The sequence below is a fragment of the Pteropus alecto genome, unplaced genomic scaffold (genome assembly GCF_000325575.1).
Source record: "Pteropus alecto unplaced genomic scaffold, ASM32557v1 scaffold3, whole genome shotgun sequence".
NCBI lineage: Eukaryota > Metazoa > Chordata > Mammalia > Chiroptera > Pteropodidae > Pteropus > Pteropus alecto.
Genome location: NW_006442484.1, coordinates 20,519,446 through 20,538,636, shown reverse-complemented (window position 1 = coordinate 20,538,636; position 19,191 = coordinate 20,519,446). Strand labels below are relative to the sequence as shown.

Sequence of the window (19,191 nt, the reverse complement as noted above, 5' to 3'; positions counted from 1 at the left end):
TAGCTCCTTAAAGAATTTATGTAAATTTAGCATATTATTAATGAAAATTAATTTAATCATCATGAAAGAATAATCAAAAGATGATACTCACGCAGGTTTAATTGTGTGGGTGTGCTTTTCATGGACAAAGGCACCAGCAAGGCCTCCTGCTCCTGAATTTAAATACTGGATTGAAAATACATTAAGTTGTATGGGTTTATCTGAATATACAACAAAAACTAACAATGTAATCATACTTTTTCTTATGAAACTGACCTTTAGCCAGATCCAAATGTATGATTATTTGAGCATTTATGATTAAACAAAATTTGGGGTTACTTTGTTTAAAGAAAAACAAATGAAACATAGTATTATTAATTGAGTATAAATAGCTATTAGTTTTTGGCCAAATTTTGTCCTAACTAGTAGATAATGGTTTTACTGAAGTTAATCTAATTTCAAAACACAATACTTTCAATTATTTTGTCACAAAAATATTTAAATAATAATCAAAGTATTATATTTTAAAAACACTTAAATTAAAATAAAATTAGTTTCATTTTCATGCTCCTTGTCAATTAAATTGTCTACAAATAAGAATTATCTTACATATGTAGACATTTCACAAAGTATCAAAAACAAAACAAAATAAACTCAGAACCTAATCAATTTGAATTAAGTTTTAAGTGTGGAGCTCTTTTCCAGAACCCCCTAACTTAAAAAAATTTTTTTTTTAAATAGCAGCCAGGGAATTGAAGGAATAAGTACTCTATAGGGAATAGAAACACCAGAATTTAATCATACAATTCTATTGTATGACTCTACAATTAACTAAAACCACAAAATTTACTAATAAAAGAAATGGAGAAAAGTAATTCAAATAGTTAAAAATGGTCACCTATTCATTTTTTTATTTAGGTTAAAGTTAATGTGGAATAAAAGGATGTAAATGTATTAACCAGTTTGTACCTTGTAGGAGCACCAGCAGGCAAAATCAACTCCCCAGTCATGTAAGTGGAGTTCAACATTTCCAACTGCATGTGCTAGATCAAAGCCAACGAAACAACCCTGGGGGGGAACATAATACCAAGTTTTAAATTTGCTTAATGATTAAAATAGTAAGTACAAATATCTTTAAGAAAATCTTTGACAAACTGCTGTACCGTAAATATGGTTCACCCGTTAGTGCAGTGGTTTACTATGTGTAAATCACAAACATTGGGCATTCCCAAGACCCTCTTAGGTCTAAATAGTTTTCATAATATAAAGACATTATTTGCCTTTGTCACTGTGTTGACATTTGCACTGATAATGCAAAGGTAGTGACAGGTAAAACTACCGGCAATTTAACATAAATCAAGGCAGTGGCATCAAATAGTACTGGTAGTCATTGAATATCAAAGCCATTCAGTTGCAGGGAAAAAAAATAATTCCATTTAAAAGTCTCCTTGGTAAAGCTGTAACATGATAAATTTTTATTAAATCTCAATACCTAAATTCTCATATGTTTAAGGTTTAAGGTGGGATTTATGCATAAAACATTTGATTACATTCCGAAGTAAGATGGTTGTCTCAACATAATGCACTTATGAGATTATTTGAGTTGCAAGCTGAACAAGCCACTGTTACTTGATAATTTTTTTTTTTTTTTTTTTAATGAAAGAGAAACTGATAGACAGTAGTGTGAGCTGCATGAGTCTGTCAAGTCAAGGAAAACAAAGAAAAAAAGTAGTTTCCAAGAGAAATTAGAACTTGGAAAATTTGTATTCATTTCTATGAGGATGACCCCTTCCCAGGATTTAAAGATATTTCTGATGAGCTTAGTAGTAATATCTAATTTTAAAATAATGTATAATAAATTATGTAAATATTTGAAAAATATTCATACTTAGTGAACCAATATTTTCCAAATGACAATTGCTTGATGTTACATATCATGGATAAAAGAGCTCTTCAAAATGCAAAACCAACCAATGGATTTTAATGTAAGAAAGTACAGAAAGTTTAGTAATTTGGTTTTACATTCCACACTATAACTTCTAAGTTCTTACTTGTTAAATTTTGAGTATTATCAAAAAATATTCACAATTAACTGAAAAGCCTGTTGAACTACTTCTGCTTTTTCTGACTATATATCGGCACAAGAGCTAATTTTCTTTATTCTTCACAAAGAAAAAGAAAATTAAGAGATTGAATGCAGAAGTAGATATAAAAAATCAGCTGTCTTCTGTTAAACAAAACAGTAAACAGATTTGCTAAACATAAAATATTTTTTTGTTTATTTCAGAAAATATAGTTTTGTCTCTCTAACAATATATTATTTATGTTAATGTGTAATGGGTTTGTTACTGCTATTCTAAAATAAAATAAATACATGCATGTTAAAATTCTGTTTTAATTACAAACACAGGTCCTCTATGATTTTTAAGTGTAAAAGTTTTGCATTACTAAAAAGTTCGAGAACATCTGCTTTAGTGTATCCTATCAACCTGAAAGAATTAATAGAAGTTTGCAGTTTATCACTTAATCACATGTCACGTCCATATTTAATTTAATCAATTCAAGTGTACACATGCTGTGGTAAATTGCCTTAATGGTTTTAGTTCTTTGTCTTTTTTTGTATCCTTGTCCTTTGCCATGTCACTTCAGTTCCACCCACTGTGGGCAGGGCTCAATTCTCTGCCTCTGTGATCATCCGGATGAATTATTTTGATCAGTGTAATGTCAGCACATGTAATACATGCAGGCAGAATCCCCAAAGCTTTTGAGTGCTTGTTTTTTGCCCCCACCTCTTTGAAAATAACTAGTCTGTGCCAACTGGCTGGCCCAGATGGAAAAAGAAAAAAAATGTGAATTAGAATCACCATTCCTGAACTCAGCATGGCTCTGCTGGTCTCCCCATCTCCCTTTAGTTAGCTAGAGGTGCATAAGGGAGCTCAGCTGAGACTAGCAGGATCCCTGAGACCAACTCCTGCCAAGATCAGCCAACACAAAGTTGGCCAATAAGATACGATGCTGTTTTTGATTCTACACTGTGTTCTCCCTACTGATGTGAGACATGAACAGTCTCTTACTAACTAACTCTATTCTGTTTTAGCTATTTATTTGTATGGCTTCACATGTTTTGTATCTCTGCCTAGTAGAAGTCAGTGTTTTAGAAACTGATCCTCTGTTTCCACTAAGTTTCCAGAAGGATAACCTGGAGCAGTAAATTTTTATTCTCCCAAGTGTACCCAAGTAGCAACTTTCTAATTTAATGGCTTACTGTCAAACCATTTAGCTTTCTGCATATCACAATTTTAAAAGTTTTACTTAGAGAACATAGTGATTCATTCCACATTGACAACTTTGTCCATGAACATGAATTAAAAAATAAACTTATCATTAAATGAGGATGATACTTTACTTTGCAAAAATGTTTTACCTCTAAATTCTATTCTTAGCTTACTAAGTACACAGATAATAATTGCATTCTCAAAATTTTAAATTTCCTGCAACTTTGAAGAAACATGTCTATCGATTGAAGCTTTTGAGGGAAGCAATGGCAGAGAGATCAGTTTTAGATTGTTTTACCTCTTAACATTAACTAACTCCAAATTGCTATTACAGGTATTTTCCCTAGAACAGAAGGATATAAACTATGATCTCTTTTTAATATAAAGTTACATATGAACACAACAATCTCCTTTGTTTAAATATTGTCTATGTCTACTTTTATAAGCAGAATTGAGTAGTTGCAATACAGACTATATGTCTGACAAGTCTAAAATATTTAATATCACCTGTTGCAGAAAAGATTTACTGACCCCTACCCTATAGCTTAGTTTCTGTAAAGAAAACTCAATATATTGAAGAGTCAGTTAATTGGAAACCTTGCTCATTATAATGTTGTCAGAGCTAGCATCGCATTAAAAAAGCTTTTACTACTACTACATAATTAATTAGTTTTTTGACTGTTTCTCACCAAAAAATAAGCAAGCAATACATGTCATAAAAATACAACAGATGTTCCATACTAAAAGAAGTTTTGTGAGTGATAGGAAAGAAATACAATTAATCTCTATCAAAATTTAGAGATTATCAAAACCTGGGTTTGCAGACTAATGTTTAGGTTCAATACACACACACGCGCACGCACACACACACACATTTGTTTATATATATACGTTTGAAATACTGGCAAGAGGAAAGTTACCCTCATCCAAATATATGGATTTTTTTAATAATATTTTTTATTTTTCAATTATAGTTGACATGCAATATTATATTAGTTTCAAGTGTACAATATAGTGATTAGACATCCATATAACTCACAAAATGATCACCTCAATAAATCTAGTACCCATCTGACACTGTACATAGTTATTACAATATTATTGACTATGTTCCTTATGCTATACTTTATATCTCCATGACTATTTTGTAACTACCAATTTGTACTTCTTCATCCTTTCCCTTTTTCACTGACCTCCAGCCACTCTCCCATCTGATAATCCTCAAAAATGTTCTCTGTATGTATGAGTTTGTTTCTGTTTTTCATTGTTGTTGTTGTTGATTTTGTTCTTTAGATTTCACATGTATGTGAAATTATATGGCATTTGTCTTTCTCTATCTGACTTACTCCACTCAGCACAATACCCTCTAGGTCCATCATGAAATATTCACAATTAACTGAATTTACTTTCAGTTTGTGTGTGTCTTTTAATCTGAAATGAGTCTTTTGTAGGCAGCATATGTAAGGGTCTTGTTTTCTTAACCATTTGGGTACCCTCTTTTGATTGGAGCATTTAATAATTTTTCACTTGAAGTATTTTTAATAGATATGTAATTATTATCATTCTTTATTCATATTTTTGATACATATTTTTTCTTCTTCTTAAAGAAGTCCTTCCAACATGTCCTGTAATACTGGCTTGGTGGTGATGAACTCCTTTAGCGTTTTCTTGTCTGGGAAGCTCTTTATTTGTCCTTTGATTTTAAATAATAGCTTTACTGGGTATAGTAATCTTAGTTGTAGATCCTTTCTTTTCATCACTTTGAATATTTCCTACCAGTCTCTTCTGGCTTGCAAAATTTCTGCTGAGAAATCACCTGGCAGTCTTATGGGATCTCCCTTGTAGGTAACAAATTGTTTTTCTCTTTTGGCTTTTAAGATTCTGTTTGTCTTTAACCTTTGGCATTTTACTTATGATGTGTCTTGGCATGGGCCTCTTTAGAATCATCTTATTTGGGATCTCTCTGAACTTCCTGGGGTTGTATGTCTATTTCCTTCATAAGGTTAGGGCAGTTTTCCATCATTATTCCTTTAAATAGGTTTTCATTTTCTTGTTCTCTCTCCTCTCTTTCTGGTACTCCTATGATATAAATGTTGTTACCCTTAATGTTGTCCCAGAGGCCCATTAAACTATCCTCATTTTTTTTTGGATTCTTCTTTCCTGTCGCTGTTCTGATTGGGTGTCCTCTGCTACTCCATCCTCTATGTTACTGATTTGATCCTCCGTTTCATCCAATCTGTTGATTCCCTCTAATGTACTCTTCATTTCAGATGTTGTATTCTTCATTTCTGACTGGTTCTCTTTTATGTTTTCCATATCTATTTTTATTTTGTCTATCTTTTGTTTAAAGTTCTCACCGAGTTCATCCGATCTACCCCTAAATTCATTGAACATCATTATAACCAGTGTTGAACTCTGTATCCAGTAGATTGCTTATCTCCATTTTGTTTGGTTCCTTTTCTGGAACTTTGTTCTATTCTTTTATGTGGGACATGTTTCTTTGTCTCCTCATTTTGGCTACCTTCCTGTGTTTGCTTCTGTGTTAAGTAGGGCTCCTTAATCTTCCGGTCTTAGTAGAGTGGCTTTATGTAATAAATGTTCTGTGGGGTCCACTGCCACAGTCTTCCCTGGTCACCTGAGCCATGTGCTAAAGGTGTGTCCCTTGTGTGGGTTGTATGTGCCTTTCTATTGTAGGTGAGACTTCGTTGCTGTTTGCACAATGATGGGAGAGATTTGCCCTTGGGCTGATTGCTTGTGAGAATTGGCCAGTGAGGGATTGAGCCTATGGAGCAAGATTCAGTTCATCAGGGCTCTGGTGCCTGCTCAGTCTGCTATTTAGATATGTCCTCCACAGATGCAGCCCTAGGTGGTGTCTAGCTCTGGTAAAGCAAGCCACTGGATATGCTGGCCCAAGGGCCTCCTACGAGGGTCCCAGATGCAGGCTAAGTTCAACCACAGCCTGTGCACAGCCAGAGCTACCTAGTAAGAGTCACAAAGCAAACCACAGATGGTTGCCACCCATTCTGGGCTTATAGGCATCTCAAGAGGCCAAGCCAGGAACTGAGGCTGGCTGCTGCTAGTGTCAAACTTGGAGCTGCTCAGCAAAATGTACAGGGCACATTGAAGCCAGAAGCTGTTTCTTTGGGTTTTATGAGCCTTCGATAGATTTTGAGAAAGTCTGCAGCATGAGCCAAGGTAGGCTATTTGTATGAAATAAACCACTGGATCAGCTTGGGTGGGATCGCAAGAGTCTTAGGGAATTACCTAGGTGAAGTGACCTGTGTTATCCAGGTTGATGAAGACTCAGGTATAGAGGCTGCCTGTGTCTTCGTGCTGGGAGTGAGGAGGGCTCAACAAAGGAACAGTGAGTACTGCTAGCACTTCTGTCCAAGAGAAAGCTGCCCTTCCAGACTCAACCTGAAGCCCAACAACTCAGTGTCTCTCTGTATGTCACTGTCACTCCTCGAGCAGCTGCCCCAGTGTGAGAGCCCAGAGCGAGTGAATCTGTTAGTAAGTCCAGGCATGGCCCTTTAAAAGGAATGTCGGCAACTCCTGCAGCCCTCCATCTCACTCAGCCACAACCCTTGCTGGTTTTCACAGCCAGAAGTTGTGGGGACTTTTTATCCTGACACTGGAACCCTGCTCTGAGAAGCCCAGTGTAGGTCCAAAACCCCTTTTTCCTCAGGGGAAAGGTGGGGGCTCTGTAGCCAAGATAACTCTATCCTCAACTGTCACACGTGGTTGTGGGACTGGGCCATTTTATATCTCCACTCCCTCCTACAAATCTTGGGGTGACCTCTTATTTGTGTCCTCAGTTGTAGGACTTCTGTTCAGCCAGACCTCAGGAGACTCCCAGTGATGGTTGCTCTGTAGTTTCGTTATAATTTTGGTGTGGTCGTGAGAGGAGGCATGCACAGCATCTATCTTCTATATCCTCTTGAATGGTCTCCTGTTTGTTTATATTTTAAGATACAGTTTTAATAGTGAAATCCTATTTCAGAAAGAAAATTCTGAATTTGAAAATTTTTTCTCAACATTTTTAATTAAAGCATTGATTTTTTATGAAACAATTTTTACAACTTAATTTTTAATAGATATTTATTTACAACTCAGAATTTCTTAGAAAAATCAAGGAATAGAAAAGGCAGCACTTTCATTTTATTATCAATTATTTATAAAGAATGACGCAATGAACCATGAAACTTTACCTACCTTATCTTGTTATTAAAAGCCCTGTGGTCACATCTGTGGTACCACATCAAAAAAAAAAAAAAATTCCTGCGGCTCCTATAATGTTTTAATGCATGTACAATTCTTTCCCCATGGATAGCAGAAAACGTTAATTATTAAAATGTAACCATTTTTAGGAAAGCCCTAGAAGATACAAACTTGATCTCACCACAAAGTGATTTTACAAATGTTTCACTAGATGGCAGCATCATAAAAATAAAGAAATAACTAATAATTCCCTAACTTCTCTATGGCCATCCAGTTAATATTTTTAGTATTTTACTTATAAAAGTAGGTAAAACAATATGATTAGGAAAAAAATATAAATTCCAAACATGAGTATCTACTTTATGAAAAATTTTATATTAACAAATATTTTTAACAGATTTTTATTAAAATTATCCACAAGAGCTCACACTCATATTGCTACAACCACATAGAACCATAGATAGCAGTGTTCAGTCACTTTGCTTTAGAGTCAATCCCTAAACTATTAAAATAGTCTTCTAATAGTCTGCGTCCAGTGGTTTATTTCATTCTGAATATTTCCAGCCTGCCTGCCTCTAATAAGCTTTCTAAAATCACACATTCAATTAATTATAAGACTCCCTGTGTTCCTCCAAAGATCCTCCCTTTAACTTCGGAATGTAACTTATTTTCCTTGGTATGACTTTATGATCTGGTCTTTTTCGACTTTCTTGTCTCAGGTGCCTCATATCTACCTCTCTCTGTTTGCATAAACCTTTCTTTCTAGGGTATTCTGTCCCTCCTCATTTGCCTAGATAGCTCAGATTTTGATTACAGGATAACTTCTATGGAAAAACTTCTTTGCCAAACACTCTTCTTTCTCATCTTCCAGACCTATTTGTATAGATCTCTTGAAGCAATTTTCCAATTAATTATCTTCTACTTTTACACAATATGAACCTAAATAATTGTTGAATAAATAAAGTAAAGAACAAATAATGTCATATAATTGTTAATACATATTCTCTAAACTGATGTTAAATCTCAAAAGAATATTATTTGAGGTCTTTTGTTTCTGTTGTAATTTTATTACATAAGCTATTCATTCAGACAGCTTTTACAATGAAGTTTCTTGGACAATTAACAGTAGTTTAAAAATGTTCAAAATCCCACTCAATAAAGCAAGAAATATCATGTTTTTGTCTTTGCCACCTTCTTTACTACAATAATAAACATTTATTTTTAAGCAGTGGAATATTATTATACAGAGGGCCTGTGCTGAGATTTCCAGGTGAAATGCTAGCTCACTAACTCTCAAATTTGATTCATTATTTGTCTATTAAATATGGAAAAGTACAGTTTAATGTTTTTCCAAGTAGTATTAAAATCCTGATTACTTTATTGATTCATTCTGTAACAGACTGACTTTGAACTGATATTTTAGTTTGTTCTTTCTTCACCAAAAAAATGTTATAAATTATAGAAATCATCAGTAAGTAGCAGATTTGGTGTTAAAAAGGATAATTATACAAGATAAGATAGTTGTAGTTATGCACAAAGCTGATAGTTAGCTGGTATGCATTGGTATGCTCATATAATTGTTAAAGTAATAAAATACTTAAGGGAGGTAAGTAGCCTTTGTCCTGAGCCACTTGAGTAAACCACCCATGGTTGCAGGCCCCACAGAACCTGGGAGGTTCCTGCAAGAGGTGGCCGCTAACTACTCTAGGTCCATTCATAAATACCAGCCTCTGCAACTTCCCTGCTCAGTAAAGATCCAGACTCTAGTGGATGCCCTTGGCAGCGGCACTAGCATCATGGCCTGTAAATTATAAGTGCCTCTATGTCCCTTCAAGTCTGGTAATGAGTGTGGCCTTGTCATGGCTGTTTGTGGGAACTACAGTTTCCACACCACATCATTCACATCTTTAAGTATTCTCAACATTGCTCCTGTTTTGATACAAATGCCATAGGAAATAATCAAAGAATTGAAGTGCTATAAATTTATATCACCTTAAAAAGAAAAAACGATAGGAAAATGTGAAGAAAGTGAATAAAAATAGTTATAGTATAACTCTGTACATGCACGTGTGTGTGTGTGTGTGTGTGTGTGTTGGTCAACTCTATATAGATGGTATAAACAAATGGTGGACTAACAATAATAGGTTGAATAGTTAGTTCTCATCTGATCTTAGGATTTTCCAAAAAAATTCTTAATTATGGAGTTGTTGAATAGTACTTGGGGCAAGTGAGAATAAAAAAAAAGGAATATGAAAGCTGGTAGAGTTTCTTTCCACAGTCTTGAAGCACTTAACTTTCAAAATTCATTCAAGTACTATCATTCAAAAACATGCATAGATGCTAAGTTAGAAAAAAATATTATCTAAAAAAGATCTTTATAATAAAAGCCTGTACTCTCCTGTCAATATTTCATTCTAGAGTGAACTTTAATTCTAGAAGTTCTTCCTTTTGTCCAGCCTAAATTTATTATGGTTTTCACTTTTTTTTTCTTTTCATTTAACTCCATAGTTATAAGCAGGAACTAAGCATTATTCCTTGTATTATGTTCATTCTGTACTTAAAGTCAACATTATTTGTATCACAATTTCCTTCCAAAAATTCTATAAAACAGTTATCTACTCTTTTTTGAAGTAGTATGGTAAGTCTTCACTTATTTGTGCCAATAATTTAATGAAAATAGCAGTTCCTCACTATTAAAACTTAAGACAATACAAAAATGATAAGAAACATACAAATAAAAAGGAACAAGATGTAATCTTTCAACTAGAGCAACAAGAAATTTTTTCAGAAATCAAATAGCGTGGCAATCAGAATCAAAGTTTAAAATTTTTTGCAGAGCAGAACCTGAATGCTACTCAAAGTTATTTTAGTCCTGACCAGAAAAATGAATAATCAGCATATGTATGAAAAAAAAATACACAAAATATTCCAATCCAGAAGCTAGCCATCTGATAATCAAATCTAAATGTTCATATTAAAGTTCAACAGCAAACGGGAACAGAAACAAGGAAAACCGAGAGGGTTATCCTAGGCCATTTGTTGAATTACTGCAAGATTAAAGTCTGATAATTTCAAATGTATTTTCTATCAAAATATTTTTTAAAGTGCAAGTGTATAGGAAGGATGATATCACAAGTAACCCTTACCCTACATAAGTTAAGAAAATTCCCACATTGTCCTAGAGCTATTGATTGAAGGCATTTATATCAATATGTATTTACAGAGGAGACAATACAATTTCTTGAGAATAATCTGCAACTCAGCTACCATTAGAGAGCTCACTGAACTTCCTCGCTGAAATTCTCTCATGTCATGTAGATTAGTTTCCCAGTCATATAGGAGTTTGTAACCTCTTCTAATTAGAGGGAGACCTCCTGTGAATACTTGTAGGCCATTGAAGAGCTACTAAAAGGAATGATAATAGGGCCATCACTGGTGGGCACTATTGTCAGTGGAGCAACTGCCCGAGAGACCCACCAGAAAGAGGTCTAGGGAAGCCAGTGTCTAGGGGTATCTCTTAAAATGAGCAGTTGGAAGGAGTGGGTTCGAGGCTCTAAGATGTGGCACTGCTGAATGTTGGCACTAAACAGAATCCCAATCGGCAATAATTCTGTTTCCTACCTTTGACCTCTATGGGCAAAGTAAAAATTGTGGATTTTTGGTATTCTTTGAAGTGAAGAGACAATTGCATCAACTCTAAAGACAAAGATCTCAGGTACCCAAGAAAAGAAATGACCAAAAAAAGAGGGCTATGTATGCAAATATGTGGGTTTTTTTTTTTTACTTTTCTATGTGTTGCGACCTCTTTGCCATTACATAGTTAGTTTACATATATAAAAATAAACAATATGGTGGAAAGAAAGGTGTGGTGCCAGCCAGAAACTAGACTCCAATTCTAGCCTTTATTGGCTGGCTAAGACACCTTCCGCAAGAGTTTAACGTCTCTCAGACTCAATTTCCTCAACTAAGTCATAGTTCGAGCTTACTGTCAGCATTGCTGAGAAGATTGGAAATATTACATGTCAAGTGATTGAAGCCCAGAAGCCCATCAACAGTACATATAATTGTTCACATTTGTACAAAACACTATTGCAGAAGCTAGATTTACCCTTTTAGCCTGGCTTTCTTAAAGTAGATATTCATTAGACTGGTAAATCCAGAGATGAGATAGGAGGTGGGGAGCATGGGATATTTTGCTAATAAAACTTAAGGGGAATTTGTTAGTTAAGAAGGTATGACTCAGAGCTAACTGCTACATGGACAGAAAGAGTGAAATATTTGGGAGAGAGGAAAAGCAAAAAGATCTTAAGACCCCAAAGAATTGAGTGATTTGCAAGTGAAAATATCCTGCTATCTAAGAGTGTGTTTTCAAGAGCAAATTTCAGGTTTTTTTTTTTTTTTTACATGAAAAACAGTGACCATCTTTTCTATTTATTGTCAGTAGTAAGCACAAAAGTAAAGGGGGAGAACCAAACAAATCGAGTAGCAGTGTTCTCTTTTAGATTCTTTCTCCAGTTGGCAAAGATCTCACACAAAATATTGTTTGTTTAATTTATTCCAGATACCCAAGATGAGAAAAACAACTCAAAGTAATTTTTCCAACTTAATTTAGTTCATTTAATATTTAATGACTTAATGAAGCAGTCTGCATGTCCTAAGTCAAAATTTACAAAAAAAGTATTTTAATTTTTAGAGTAACTAAAAATTAAGTAATTCTTCAATTCTTCTATAAGTAATTCTTCAATTTTTTTCTGATTCTATTTAAATGGGAACAGAGTTGTGCTTTTTGTGCAATATGTGAGCCAAAAAATTAGCCTGATCCACTTTTGCTGATGCACAAACACTATTCACATGTTTGTGTTTAAAGATATGACAGTGTGTAAGACACTAGCCTCAATCAGTCATTGAACAATCTACTGACATAAGCTTTTTAAATTAGAGAGTTAAAATAGGCATAGAAATAATTATAAGACAGTACAAAAGATAGCCAATAATACATTCCCCAGCATGCTATAAAAAATACAACAGAAAGACAGATTTAGCCTGACACAGAGAGCACAAAAATTTTGATGAAGTTCAAGGATTGTACATTCATGGTTCTACACGAGTTAGTCAAGTAACATACGAGTTTGGTCTCTAAGAAATACTTCACTTCACCTTTTATTGTAAGAATACTGCAACATAAGCAAATATATATGTCAGCTGTCACTACGCTTCAATGTTGGGTTCGATAGGTACGAGTGGAGTTGTTTTGGATTGCTTGAATTCTAGCTAATGGGCAGAGCTGTTACTCAGCCTTGCCATGCATTATTCTCCAGGAATGACGGTCCAGTGTTGACAAACTTCTAATTTTTCAGAATATATCTGGAAATAAAAGTTTTTATAAGAAAGGTCCTGATATTCTATTGTTGGCGTTTGCTTAAAAACTTTGAAACATACAATATTTATGTATACAAAGAGGGTTAAACAAAGCAAATCTCTAGGACAGATTGTAAACTGTTCTAGAGGCAGGTAGTGGTACAGCTGGAGTGGAGGAAGAGAATTACATATGGTAATTGTAGGTGGAGGGAAAACTAATAATAAAAGCACACACAGAGAGAATATGATATCTGGGCAGGGAACATATTAAATGCTTAGTTTAGCTGCAAAATATGTTATGCGGCGAGCAAAGGAAACTGTGATATTGATAATTTAGTATGTAAAATCAGAAAAGGCTAAAGTGATTTAGACTCTTTTCCATAAATGGTAGAAGAGTAATAGTCATTATGTGGTAGAAATGCAAGATAGGGCATCAAATAGGAGATATACAAGTCCAATCACAATCTTCTCAACAATATGTAGTTGACTTCTTGGATGTGTGGTGACTTTTGACTTTTACTTATCTATTTTTATCTGTCTGTCCTGTTACAAAGTGGACTTAAAGCAACTATCTAGTTTATCAATTATATGGTAATAACACTTAGGAGAGAGACCCATTTAGATGTGAGACAAAATATACTCTTTTCTAAAATATATTTTTAGTAGTTTCTATGTCAATCTAACATAGACACATAGATCAATAGAATCAGAGAGCCAGAAAAAAACTTTCATATATACGGTCAATTATCCTATGAGAAAAGAGATAAGATTATACAATGGGGAAAAGACAGTCTGTTTAATAAACGGTGTTGAGAAAACTGGACAGTTAAATGCAAAAGAATAAAACTGGACCACTATCTTACACCACATAAAAAAAATAAATTCAAAATAGATTAATGACTTGAACATAAGACCTAAAACCATAAACTTCCTAGAAGAAAACAGGCAGTATACTCTTTGACATTGGGCTTAGCAATATTTTTAAGGGACTAGTCTCCACAGGCAAAGGCAATGAAAGCAAAAATAAACAAATGGGATTACATCAAACTAACAAGTTTTTGTACAGCGAAAGATGTCATTAACAAACTGAAAGGACAACCTACTGAATAGAAGAAGATACTTGAAAAAGCCAATAAAGGGTAAATATCTAAAATATACAAAGAATTCATAAAACAAAACAAAACAAAACAAAACAATCCAATTAAAAAAAAAGGAAGATGACCTGAATAGATATTGCTCCCAAGAGGACAGACATATAGATGGCCAACAAGCATATGAAAAGATGCTCGACATCACTAATCATCAGGGAAATACAAATCAAAACCAAAATGGGATATCACATCACATCTTTCAGAATGGCTATTATCAAAAAGACAAAAAATAACAAATATAGGTGAGGATGTGCAGAAATGTGATTCTTCATACATTTTTGGGAATGTAAAATGGTGCAGCCACTATGGAAAACAGTATGGAAGTTCCTCAAAAAATTAAAAATTAGATACCATATAATCTAGCAATTCCTCTCCTGGGTATTTATCCAAAGAAATTCAAAACACTGATTTGAAGAGATGTATGTACCTTTGTGTTCATTGTGACATTATTTACAATAGCCAAAATATGGACACAACTCAAATGTGATATATATCAATCATGGAAAATTACTCAGGCATAAAAAAGAATGAAATCTTGACATTTGTGACAACACGAATGGACCTAGGTAGAGGGTATTATGCTAAATGAAATGTCAGGTAAAGACAAATACTGTATGATTTCACTTATAAGTGGAATCTAAAAAACAAAACAAATGAACAAACAAAACAAAACCTTAACAGACTCAAAAATCCAGAAAACCAAGTAGTGGTTACCAGAGAGAAGAGGGGTTGGGGGGGGTGGATAAAATAGATAAAGGGGATTAAGCAGTACAAACTTACAGTTACAAAATAATAAGTCATGGGGATATACTATAAAGTATAGAGAATACAGTCAATAATGTTGTAATATTTTTTATGGTGACAGATGGTAACTAGACTTATTGTGGGGATCATTTTATAATGTATACAAATAAAAAAATCACTATGATGTACACATGAAACTAACAGGATATTGTATATTAATTACATATCAATAAAAAAAAAACAAAAACTACATTACCATTACAAACTAACTAGACAGGCTTTTAATAAAGTTGGAGAGTGACAGAAACTCTCATATATGCTGATAGGAGTGTATGCCTAATTGATACAACCCTTTGGAAAGTTAATAAGGTATGAACATACACATACCTTATGCTTGAAGAATCCACTTCTAACTATATACTTAATAGAAATGTCTATGAATGCTTAGCCAAAGAAATGTATAAGAATGTTCAGAGGAGCATTTATGTTATTAACCCTCAAGTAGAAATAAAATCCAAATACCTATCCAGATTAGAATAGAAAAAAATAAATAAATAAATTGTGATCTGTTTGCATACTATAATAATATACTGAAATGGAAAGAAAAACAAAACTACTGCTACATACAACATGGATGAATCTCACAAATACAATAGTAAGCAAATAAGCCAGACTCAAAAGAATACATATTAATCCATTTATATAAAGTTCAGAAATGGACAAAGCTAATATATATGGTTATAAGTCAGGAGAGTGGTACTTTTTGAAGAGAGGTAACAGGCAGTATTTTGGGGAACACACACTTGAGGATTCTGAGTGTTATGAATGTCCTAGAAGTTTCTTGATGTAGGTGTGTGGTTTTAAGGGTTCAAAATAACTCATCAAATCACTTATGATTTGTGCTCTTTTTCGTAGTCATGATTTTCTTTAATATAGTTTTCAAAATTCTTGTCCTCACTTCTCTTTTACATAATTTTAAAGTTCTATTTCAAAATCTACTCTTGTTGATGTACCTTGCTCCATCCCAACACTATTTTTGATTCCTACCATACTTCATTTCTGAAACTTTTCCTCTTTTTTATTTCATTTAGCCATTTCTAACAGCATTTTCTTGCCTAAAATTTCCAAACTTTTTCTTGATTTTACTACTTTAATATGTTCTCTGCCTCTCATTGAGATTTATCTTCATAGATCACACAAGATAGCAATGTAAATCTACATGTTAAAGAATTTTTCTCAACTTTCATTGAGGCTGGGGCGGGGGGGGCAGGGGGATGGGATTGTCTAGCAAGAGTATAAATGTTTGTTAGAATAATTTTATAATGGATATATCTAAGTCTGCTATATCACCATTTATCTTCCATGGTATCCATCACTTCTGTGTGGTTAAATTTAAATGGAACTGCTCATTCTTACCTTCCTTTATTTGACTGAAAGCTACAAGAGAGTTTCAGTTGGTAGGCACTTATATATTTTTTTAAGTGAAAGAAAGCATGCAAAGTGCTGAGAGAATGGTTTTAGCAACCAAAATAGTTAAGAAAGAATTATATATATAACTAAGTAAACAAATATATTTTGCTTTTTAATGCTTTTTAATGAGAAATAAAGGATTATTTCCATCTGAGTCACTTTCTATAACTGCATATTTATTGGACAGTAGAAGGCAGAGGAGGCAAGTATCACTTAACAGCAGAATCTGTACACTCCAGTAGATATTTTATACTCTTATCTCTACATTGAATTTATGAACCAGGTCTTGTTATCCCCGCCAAAGAAAACACTTTTAAAAAGAGACGTAGAAAAGTTAAGCAACTTGTTTGAGATCATATAACAATTAAATTATGTAGCCAAGATTTGAACCTCAGATTGTATGATTGATTCCAAAACCCGCCGTCTTTCCTCTATCTTCCTGCCTCATTTCTATGAAGGTTAATGAGACGTACATGTATACTGAGGGATTCAGAGACTGCTGATTACTTGCATAACATTTTAAAATATGACTTTTTATTGGCTTCCCTTTATTTTGATGCTTAACATTTAATATCTAAATTAAGAAGATATTATCTTTATATCTTTTGAATGTACCACTTTCACAGTTATCCATCAAATCAGTTGGAAGTCATGGCTGCAAATTCCTAGAGACTGCTGATAATGGTGCTAAATTTCTTTTCATTAGTTCCATTCATTAGCTTCAATAACTGAGTATATTAACTAGACCTCACACATACATTAATCCCATGACTTATTAATGTTCAGAACAAAATTCGATGGTCATCTTTTAAATACATGACTTGATTGCTGATTCAAATAGAACTGTTAGTTAAGGATTTTAAATCCAAATTGTCACTGTTGACTGTTGCTCCTCTCTAATTTCTTTTTCCAGACAAATATTAAAATCAGTGTTTTACAAATACACATATAAAGAGACACGATTTCAAAATGGTAACCAATTTAAGTGTGATTTAGTGATATGTAAGGAAATCTCTCATTATAGGAAGTATAATAATTTCTTAAGATTCTTGGGGAAAAAATAGCTTCCTTAAAATAAACTGTGTGAAACTCAATCTACTGATCAACTTTTATTCTGCACCTCTCCTTCTTCAGGTACCTAGGGTTAAGTGAGAACTGAATTATATTAAAATGAGATATAGTATAACAAAATACCAGACTTGAGTTTCTAACAGTCCTAACATGTAGTTACTATCCTAAATATTCTGCCTGTGTCCTGCTGACTGAGCAGCTCAGTACCAATGACATCACCTACTGGAAGCTCACCTGTCCTGCCGACCAGAGGTAAACACTGAGAAAACAGACACTAGTAAGTAGGTGAGACTACAGAATTGATAAAAAGAGGTTTAAATAGAGAAATAGCTTAAGGCAAAAAAGAGTACAGGTTTCTTAAGTGTAAAGCTTACACTTTTTTTTTTTTAACTCTTTAAGTAATTTTACATAGGCACAAACAAAGATATTTCACTAGAAGTTCAAATACTCCTCAGTAGAGTGATATTTGTGATGAGGTGGGAAGGAGCAAATGAAGTGCATACCTTTGCTTGCCCAGCTTGTGTGATGGCGTGTATATTAAAGAGCTGTCCAGTATAAAAATGCAGCCCACAGAACAAGATCACTGCAATCGAGTCTCCTTCCTTCTCTATTACTTCAAGAATATCTTCTGTTCTCAAGATTTCTTCTCCCTAAAGTAGAGTTAGGCATAAGTTACATTTATATCCACAATGTTAAATTTCTCACTTCATATTTCCCAATCTAAAATTCACCGTGAGCTCTTTCTCACCATAAGTAAAATCAAAGATAATTTTTTTCAGATCAATGATCTTCAAAAATCTGGCAAGAGAGTGGCATTTGAGCATGCTTTTTGTTATTATTAGGTACTGATAATAAAATACTAGAGTTTTATAAAATTAAGTCTTTGCAAAACTTTACTTGACTTACTCTTCAGTTTTTCAATTAATCTTTACTATTTATATACTTATAAATTGTTTCTTCTTTATTTCCACCCAATAAAATATCAGAAAGTACAAGTCCATGAAATATTAAATGGCAAGAACAATTTCTTAAAAATTAGCATTTCACCTATCAATCTAATATCATGTTGTTTTTTGCAGAATAAAAACATCTATGCATCTTTCATCTGAATACAACCTAACCAATACCTCCTGTTAACTTAAGAATTAAACCTCTTCCACATCAATTTAAAGATCAAGGCCCAAACATGAAGAAAAATATCAATAAAACTCAATTATTTTTCTCCACATCTTCTCACCTAAGACTAATGATTGGTTACTTAGTAAAAATTGTGAATAAATTTAGGTTTGGTCTTGCAAACAACATGAGCAAAAAGATATCTGTTAAATATGAAGTATCTTCTTGTATCCTAACAATTTTTATTTATTTATTAAGTCCTCATGAATTTTTTCCAGTGATAAATCTAACATGATTTTGAGGTCAAACCATCATTAAATGTATTAATATTTGAGGGAAGCTCATTAAGGCATTTATAAATTTTTCTTCAGTTATTTTTAATTGTTGATCATTCTTGTTACTTGTCAATTACTGTGTCCCATGTTCGGCATATATTACATATATATCACAAATATTCTAGTTTCTACTAGAAGCTTGAAACTTGTTTACAAAATGGGAATCTATAAAAACAGTATTAATATTAAAATCTCTGAATTATTAAGTGATGTACATTTTATGTATGAAGGAAAGGATTTCGGTAATTCTAAGAAAAAGTCTAAGTAAAACAAATAACATGGTAATTCAAAAATTTTTCTTAGAAAAATCTAATATGATTTGTCCACCAAAATTTCAAAAAAAAAAAACCATTAGGGAAAGTACTATATATATTAACATTTAATATAGAACTTTAAGAAATTCAATATTAAGCAAATAAGAAATATATTTCTTAAAGGTAAGATATAGTCCTCTCTCATGTTGACTTGTGCTAA

General features: G+C 33.2%; 1 protein-coding gene across 1 annotated transcript in view; it reads right to left on the bottom strand.

Moving 5' to 3' along the window:
* The window catches only part of KYNU (kynureninase), a 99,971-nt gene that overhangs the window by 35,253 nt on the left and 45,527 nt on the right, over positions 1 to 19,191 (bottom strand). Inside the window, exons 7-9 of the mRNA XM_006921045.1 lie at positions 17,770 to 17,916; positions 949 to 1,047; positions 92 to 165 (exon numbers count right to left, since the gene is read on the bottom strand). Coding sequence (XP_006921107.1) covers positions 92 to 165; positions 949 to 1,047; positions 17,770 to 17,916 — 320 coding nt within the window. The remainder of the gene's footprint in view (positions 1 to 91; positions 166 to 948; positions 1,048 to 17,769; positions 17,917 to 19,191) is intronic.